This window comes from Daucus carota, chromosome 4 (genome assembly GCF_001625215.2).
Source record: "Daucus carota subsp. sativus chromosome 4, DH1 v3.0, whole genome shotgun sequence".
In the NCBI taxonomy this organism is placed as follows: Eukaryota; Viridiplantae; Streptophyta; class Magnoliopsida; order Apiales; family Apiaceae; genus Daucus; species Daucus carota.
The window spans coordinates 12597065-12606303 of NC_030384.2; the positions used below are offsets into that span (position 1 = coordinate 12597065).

Below are 9239 nucleotides of genomic sequence, written 5' to 3' on the forward strand. Positions count from 1 at the left end.
ACTTTCTAATTCTGGCCCTTGTAACTTGAGCCTTCTTCTCCCGACTCAAATCTTCTCTTTTTGTTGCCCTTCTCCTTCTGATTCTGCTCACTTTCGCCTTCAATTACCATTGCTTTTTGAACTACTTCAGCATAAGTAGTCAATTCAAAAGCTGCCACCCGACTTCTCAACCACGGCTTTAGTCCTTGTTGAAATCTCTTCGCTCTCTTCTCTTCAGAATCAACATACTCTCCCATAAATCTAGATAGTTCAGTGAACTTCTTTTCATACTCCCCAACTGTCATATTATCTTGCTTCAATTCAAAGAACTTCATCTCCATTTGTGTTTGCATATAGCGAGGAAAGTACTTATCCAAAAACATTCTCTTAAATCTGTCCCAAGTAATAATTCCTTCGGGTTCTAAAGCTTTTGCTGTTTCCCACCAATAGTTCGATTCTCCTTTAAGAAAATAAGCAGCATACTCCACCTTATGATTATCTCCAACATTTGTCAAGGCAAAAGCCTTCTCCATCTCTTTTAACCAAGCATGAGCTTCAACCGGATCTTGAGTTCCTATGAATTCTGGGGGTTTTACGGATTGGAAGGTTTTGAAAGTGGTGACATTTCCTGGAGGTGGTTGTGGTGGTTGCATTTGTTGAAGAAGTTGTTGTTGTTGGGCAATAGTGGCTGTTTGTTGGCGTACCAATTCTAGAAGTTGTGTTATGTCAAGGTTCTGGTTCGCGTTTCGGTTTCCTTCTTCATTCTCTCGGTTATTAGAGGGTCTTCCTCGAGCTCTTTTAGGTGCCATATTCTGAAATAAGAGTTATACAATTTTAAATGATACGAGGTTACGGGATTATTCACAATTATCATGGTATGCAGTTCGATATAATCAATAGGAATGATGCATGGTTATAAGCAATTTAAAGGGCAATATAGGAATCGAGGAAAGTGCATTACTGAATTAAAACATGGTTCGAAACTGAAAGGTACGAATGTCAAAGTACGAAATACGAGTACAGATCCGAATCAAAATAGTACGAAAGTCTAGAAATGGAAATAAACAACATAGTGATAAAAGGAACAGCCTAAGCAACTAAAGGTCACGTCCTCTAGTCCTCGTCCTCCTCCTCGGTCTCCTCCTCACGGGTCCTAGGGATGTCAGGGGTCGTGTCCTCACGCAGCATCTTGACCATGCTCCTAAGTTCATCCGCTATCATCTGCACAGTGAGCTGGCTGGACCGGTCACGGTGTACTGGCATCTTCTCCAACCTGGATGTGGCCACCTGGATCAATGACTCAAGCCTAGAGATGGTCTTCTCCTTAGGTCCGTCACCCATGATATGATCACTCGAATAGACTTCCTCGATGCGCTCCATGAGCCTGTCATACTTCCCTTGGATAGTGTCGAGCTCCAACCTCAAGTCAGCATAGACAGAAAAGGGAATAGGTTCAGGCGGCGGGACCGAAGATGAGTGCGCACGTTGCTGTCAATAATATATATATATATATACAAAAGGGTTAGATACGATTAAATCGAACGACGCATAATAATACTCCCGATATATATATATATAATATACTTATACACCCTATGATCCTAATTGGGCTGTCCAGGGACTCTAAACCTGGCTCTGATACCAAATATGTCACACCCCAACCAACACACGCACACGAATTGATATAATATGAACAAGAGACAGATAAATAATAAATCCGGAAATTAAGATTACATAATTTAAATCCCAAAAGGATGACATTTAGTTAATTACAAGTCCAAAAGAGTGAAATAAAGTCCCAAAAGATCTTATAAGTTCAGAGTGTGGATCAGCCCATCTAACTAGTACAAAACATAATAGCGAAAGCCGCTTATATCATATATGCTACCTTCGCCCTTAAACAATTCTCTGCGTAGCCAGTGGTCGATTTACGTGCTGTTTGCTTTGTGCGTACCATATTTGCTAGCTGTAAAAGGGGTTAAATACGGGAACATGAGCAAAGACGCTCAGCAAGTACTAACAGTCCTAAACACATGGCATCATAATAATATCAAAGGTGTCCGAAACAAATTCAAGAATAAATGATAAAGCATTCATTAAGGTTCATGATAATATGATGAATGGACATGGCAAAACATATGGATAATCATGGTATAGAAGTCATGGCATCATGGCAATATGGCAACATGTTATAATCATATCATCATCAAAATTCATTTTAGGACGCTACGGATTACAGCCGGTGATCAGCCGCCCGAACCGCGCTGGGTTCTCAAATATAATGGGATCCCTAGGCTATCTGTGAGCCTAATAATATGTGAAAAGGACTTGCGTCTAGTCCAAATCACTAAAGAAAACATTTTATAATTTATTGATTTATAACATGGATGCCGGAAAAAGGATTATATCATTTTTATTGAAATATGGCAAAAGGGTTCAAGTTCACTAATAATGTGTCAACGCATATTGGACTTAAGGGGATAAGTTCCAAAGTCAAAAGAAAGTCAATTCTATCAAGTGTTATTCGGTATTTATGAAGGTGTACGTGTCATGGTATTATTGGAAGTTTTTAATAGGGAATCTAACATTTTGGGTACAAGTGTAAGGATATATTTGAAAGGAAGGTACTAGTATGATCGGAATTTTATATCAAGGTATTTGCGAATATAATAGGCATGGTGATTATCGCAACTAAATATTCATAAGGATTTACGAGTCACGGGTGCACATATATTTGCAACAATTGTAAAGTTTAGGATGTAGTAACTTGCCTTTGCAAGATTCTGAGATTATTCAATCTTGATAGTACGAGCTTTTCCTTTCGCCTCGGAACCTACACATTATATTAACCTCGTCACTAAATGGCACTTTAAGTCTAATTTACATTACACGCGCCTATTCTCTAGTTACGTATCTTAATACTCTATTATTAGCTAATTATCGCTTTAAGAGTCATTACACGTACTTAATTATAGGTATACATGCTCATTTATACATATGAAAGACAATTAACATAATCATGTATTCACATACTCCACATAGTCACATAATTCACATAGTCACATAATGGCATGGCATGATTTATTAACTATATATATTTATATCACATATACTATATACTTAATATTCTAAGCACATAAGCGAGTAACACATAAAGGCTTATTTCTAAACTTCTAAACTCCCCATACTGACCTTATCTTAATCCTAAAAGTGCTTGCAAAAACTCAGCCCTTATACCCTTGACAATCATGCAAGAGTTGCACTTACAACTCTCCAATGGCTCTCTAAGGTTGCTCTCGGTTACTTAGTGAAAATAAGATGCTCTAACTAGGGCCTTCACTCTAATTTACTTCTAATAGGTTGATAAGACTTTAAAATTACTTGTGCAATTGATACAATACAAAGGCCTCACACAAATTGGTTTAAAATGTTAAAAGGGCACAGTGAGGTTCTCTGTTGTAACCTCTCTGCACTACCTGCATCCTAACTGAGATAACTTAATGTGTACTAAGTGCATTCCTACCAAATCAATTCCCATGGATTCCCAACTCTTAAGGCTACCTATCAGACTTGGTTTCACTCCAAGGCCCCATATGAAACTTCCCAGGTTATTACACAAAGTTGACACTGCTGAAAACTACCCTGTTTCCCAACTGCCTTGTGTTTACTGATTTAAAACTCTATTTTCTCACTAGGTTTTGGGTTCTAATGGTTTGTTTGGCTTCCTAAGGGTTCACTAAACTCAGTTAAGCCAAGGCCCCATGAAGGCCTCACTCATGACAAGGTGAAAACCTCACAAGAACACAGATTGTTCAATTCTGCCCTGTTTTGGGGTATCTACTGTTTTGAGTGTGTATACCTACCTAAATGCAGGGGCTTTGGTGATTTAAGACTACTGGAATCATAACAAAACTCACTCCCAACTCCTGGACACTCGGGACAAGTAAAACCCAACCAAATCAACACCAAAACTCCTAGTTTCTATGTGCAAAAATCTGTCCAGTGCTAGTGTGTGCCTCCTTCCACCTTATCACCCATCTTAACACCATTCAACAACAACCAAGCCAACAACTCTAATCTATAATCTATATACCACTACTGTATAGCCTTATACAAGAAATTACAACACAAATCAAGCCTCAAAAATCACATTACTGAAGCCAAAAATCACAGCAGAGCAGAGCAGATTGGTTTTCAGCATTTTTAAGAATGATTTCTAACTCATAATCCATATAAAATCACATAATACATCAAAACTGAACATGACTAATCATGGCACATATTATACTAGCATTTTATGGCAAAAACCGAGGCATGAAATGATCAAAAACCAGTTTAAAAAGTGACAAAATCAGCATACACTTTATACTATGAAAATCATGACATGCACTTATAAACTCTTAACTTTTCTTGGCAAGATCTTGACATGCAATGTTTAAAACTTTGTAAAACAATCTTGTAAAGACTGAAACTCAAAGATCCCAGCAAGAAACATCTCATTCCATCCACAAAAATCATCCAAATCAATGGATTCCCTTCGGCTCCTTGGGAGTCATTGCCGAGCGCTTGAACCAAGGGTATGGCTTGACAAATGGGGGTGATACACTCCCTCAAGGCCACTCCTTGTCCAAGTATTTAAGCCACCATGATTCCAACTCTAGATTCACATGAATCAAAGTTGAAAATCTCGGCTTGGTGACATGCAAGAACTCAAACTAACCTTAAATGGAAGCTTGTGACTAGGAGATGATTTTTCTCTCTTGGATGAGTGGTAAATTATGTGTGTATATGGAGTTATGAAAAGAAATGTACAAGAGTTTTGGGTGGGGGTTTCTACTCAGCTGAAATGAGAGAGAGGGAGGAGAGTTTGGTGGGTTTGATTTTGTGTGTAGTGTAGTGTAGGAAATGATGAAGTCTTGTGCTTTTGACTAGACTAGAAGTGAGTGGATTTGGGTAGTTACAATTCTATCCTTCTAGTGGCTTTAGGTGAGAATGCATGCAAGGTTTTAGTGGTAATTACAAGAGTCAAATGGTGTGAATAGTCGGTCATGCCCTTGGACTCTATTCTCTACCAAAATGCATGCAAGGGTACTAGTGTAATCTTATAATTACTAAAAGTATGAATAAAATGAATGGATTTTAATAAATAAACTACAATTCCATAAATCATCAAATTAATACTATAAATACTATGAGATTTTACAAGTTTAACAAAATCATGATCAAAAATTTTGGACAAAGAAATATTTTTAAAAGCATTTTCAAGTATTACCCTCTAATATATAATCTATGTATAAAAAGAATTTACACACAATAATACACGTAATAATTCACAACGAAACGACTTTCCACTACAATTATATATGTATATCATATCACATAATTGCTCACCTTACAATTTATCACTATTTACGATTATCTCTACTATTATTAAATCGCGTAGCCGCAACTATTAAATTAACACCGAATCGTGCAAGATAATTAATCGCGTAGCGAAATCTCTCGCATACGACTATTTATACACGAAATAGAATCTAATTATGCCATCAAGTCATGTATAAATCCCAATTATCACTAAATCGCGTAACAAGAAATCTTACTCGCGTACAAAATATATCGCGTAGAAATTATATTAGTGATACTTGCAATACCACATAACAAGAGAATATATATACATTCTTATATAACGATTCCACGTATCGACATAATAACATAGAATATAAGTGTCGTGCTTATGAAAAAGTTCAAAATTACCGGTTGTTACATTAATAGTATAGTATAGATGTGCCTAAGGAACCCCTCAAAGAATCCGGTGAAAATTAATTGGTAATTTAATATTAAAAAGATATAAATTAGTATGTAAAATTTACTATAACGGCAAAGAAACAATGAGATTTTATTTTTTAAATTATAATGGTAATAAATACAACAGATTTTTCGGATATTAAAATTATAACTTTATTGATATTATTGTAATTTTTTTATTTTAATATTACTGTATAATTATTCTAATCACTTTCACGAACACGTTATGGAATCTCTATATAAATTAAAATATTAAATGTTAGGAATATGTGATTCTTGATGATACAAAGTGTTTTATTCTTACATAGAATAAAACTGAATGTAGCTGATCAATTGCATGCTAAGGCAGTAGCAATCGATCAGATTCACCCATCAATCGATGATGTGGTACTGTAACAAAGCTGGAGCATCTTAGCGATCGATATGGTAATAATGTACACTTTTAGATTAGCAGTTGATCTATCAATGGATGTATAGATATGGTGACATAATTGTAAATATTTGAAGTCATGTAATCTATCCAAGTGAAGTGAAGATCAATCACTAGTCATGAAGTATCAATGGCTAATTAGTGAGTTTATCAATCACTATATCAACATCTCAATTGGTAATCAAGGAAGGCTATCATTCGCTAATTTAAGAAGCCTATCAATCTCTAGTTCAAAGATACTATCAATCGATAATCTTAGCAATTGATAGTTACCAATTGACAGCTACAAGTCAAGTGAAGGACAAGAAGCACATGGGTTGATGTGATAGATGCTGCACCAGTTTTGGAAGCTAAACCAAAAGTAGTTTAGTCAAATATTGAGAACCTTGGAGCCTACCATTTCTGGAAAAGCAACAAGTATTTCTAGCTGCCAAATGTTGTATCAAGTTTAAGAAATTCTATATTTGTAATAGCTAGAAACTGAGTAGGAAAATACATTTACAGACTAGTTTTGTTTGTAGTAGTATATATTCACTTTGTAATTTACATTTCAAAATATCCAAAATACTGAGAACAGAATAGCAAAGCAGTATAGATAGTGAGCAACAAATTGTAAGCTTCTGCTCTTCATTCTTTTGTAAGCAACCACGTATTTTTACTTGGAAGGTTCTTAATATAAAAATCTCTAAGGTGGATCAAAATATTCACCTGAAATTTTTAAGATCATGTTCTTTAAATTTGTGTTTTAGTTTTAATTTTCTCTTGTAGCTTGAATATAATTTGTTAAGCAAAAATTAGTTGAAATTTTTGTAGATTGTATTCAACCCCCCCTTCTACAATCTAACTTATTGTATGCATTGTATGAATAACAATTGGTATCGGAGCTGGTCTTCTAACATACAAGAAGTTCAAAGATCCTAAAGACAATCAACAATGGGAAGAAGAGATGAAGGAGTCAAGATTCCAATGCTGGTCAAAGAAGACTACTTTCCTTAGATCCAAGCTACATCAATTGTATTGAGAAAGGACCACATGTTCTAGTCAAAAATCAACACTGCCCTGAGACTTGATGGAAGTGAAGCTGAAGATGTTGAAGTGCCCAAAAATCCATCCGAGTTCACTGAAGAAGATGAGAAAGAAGTGCACAAGGACAACAAGGCCATGAACATTCTGTTTAATGGTATTGATGATGATATGTTTGATAGTGTCATTAATTTCCTTACTGCTAAAGAAGTATGGGACACTATTCAAACTCTATGTGAAGGCACTGATCAAGTCAGGGAAAACAAGATGCAGCTGTTTGTTCAATAGTATGAGAGCTTTCACTCTAAATCTGGAGAATCTTTAAACGATCTATTTAACAGATTTCAAAAACTGTTAAATGGATTAAAATTGTATGGAAGAATCTACATAGTCAAGGACTCAAATCTTAAGTTTCTAAGAGCCTTGCCTAGAGATTGGAAGCCCATGATTGTTGCTTTAAGACAAGCTCAAAATTTTAATGAATACTCACTGGACAGACTTTATGGTATTCTTAAAACTTATAAGCTTGAAATACAGCAAGATGAAGAACTGGAAAAGAACTCCAAGAAGGAGAAGACTGTGGCTCTTGTAGATGAGAAGGAAGAAGAAGAGGAGAAGGCATTAAAATCTGTAATTGCTGGTAAAGCTTGAAGCAGTAATGCTTGTGAAGGAAAGAATGAAGCTGGAAAGAACAAAGGAAAAATCGTTGAAGAAAACGAGGTATCTTCAACTCAAGATGAGCTAGATGATCTTGATGAACATCTAGCCTTCCTTGCCAGAAAATTCTCCAAACTCAAGTTCAAGAGAAATGCTGTCAGCTCTAGACCTTTCAATAGAGGAAGTCAATCCAAACCATCTGGTATGGTTGATAGATCAAAATTCAAAATGCTTCAACTGTGGTCTAGCTGGACATTTCTCTAATGAGTGCAGAAGACCTTCTGCTGAGAAGAAAGGATCTTCTTCTGAAAATGTAGATTATAAAAGGAAATATTTTGATCTACTCAAGCAGAACAAAGAAAAGGCATTCATAACTGAGGATGGTGACTGGGCTGCTGATGAAGGTGACTCTGACAATAAAGAACATGTCAATCTGGCCTTGATGGCAATTGGAGATGAAGCAGATTCTACCACAACTAGCAATGGACAGGTAAAAACCAACAACACATCTGATCTTACTAAGACTTAATGCAAACAAATCATTGATGACATGTCTAATGAAATTTATAATCTTAGAGTCTCTCTTAAATCTCTAACAAAAGAAAATGTTAGAAATAAAGGGACTAATGATTTGATTGTTGTAAGAAATGGAAAGCTTGAGACTGAATTAATCCAATTGGATAAATTCAAAAAGTCTTCTGAGCTTGCTAAAGATGAGTTGTTGGCTGTTCTAAAAAGAGAAGAAATTCTCAAAAAACAATTGGAAAGGGAACAAGAGATAATAGCTAAGTGGAAAGATTCCAGAAATATTCTTGAGAACATGTGTTCCACTCAAGTTTTTGAAGAAACCTGCAAGAATTCCTAGAAGAAGAACAAAAAGTTGTTAGATCAGTCTGATCTCTTATTGGATAGTGATCATCCATTGATAGATAGTCCATCAACGGATGAAAGCTATCCATCGAAGAATCAGACAGCAGTTGATGAAGAAAAGCTCAAAAATATTGACAAGAAATATGGGCCCATCAATAAAACTTTTGTGAAAGAATCTGGTAGTTCCGAAAAGATTGAGAATGAAGGGATTGGTCATAGTGCAGAAAGGGTGGAGGCTGGAAAAGGAAAGAAGAAGAGATCTAGGAATTGCAAAGTTGGAATCAATAAAAGGAATGATTACACACTTGATAAAAATGATGTTAGAAAAACTTGCTCTAAGTGTGGTAGTGTTAATCATCTTGCTATTAACTGCAAAACTGTTTTATCTGATCATTGCATGCCTAGTCTTATGATGAATGCTCACATGCCTTATATGCCTATGTTTCTACATGCTCCCATTCAATATGCTAACATG

General features: G+C 35.7%; 2 protein-coding genes across 2 annotated transcripts; one reads left to right on the forward strand and one right to left on the reverse strand.

The window, feature by feature from the left end:
- Nucleotides 1-5: 5 nt before the first annotated feature.
- LOC135152188 (uncharacterized) lies at nucleotides 6-788 on the reverse strand. Its single transcript, XM_064092023.1, has one exon. The coding sequence runs from the start codon at nucleotides 786-788 to the stop codon at nucleotides 6-8; it is 783 nt and encodes a 260-aa protein (XP_063948093.1).
- Nucleotides 789-7147: 6359 nt separating this feature from the next.
- On the forward strand, nucleotides 7148-8423 carry LOC135152189 (uncharacterized). The gene is made up of 4 exons (XM_064092024.1): nucleotides 7148-7186; nucleotides 7256-7512; nucleotides 7618-7877; nucleotides 8017-8423. Exons 1-4 carry the CDS (start codon nucleotides 7148-7150, stop codon nucleotides 8421-8423), a joined length of 963 nt encoding a protein of 320 aa, XP_063948094.1.
- Nucleotides 8424-9239: the final 816 nt, after the last annotated feature.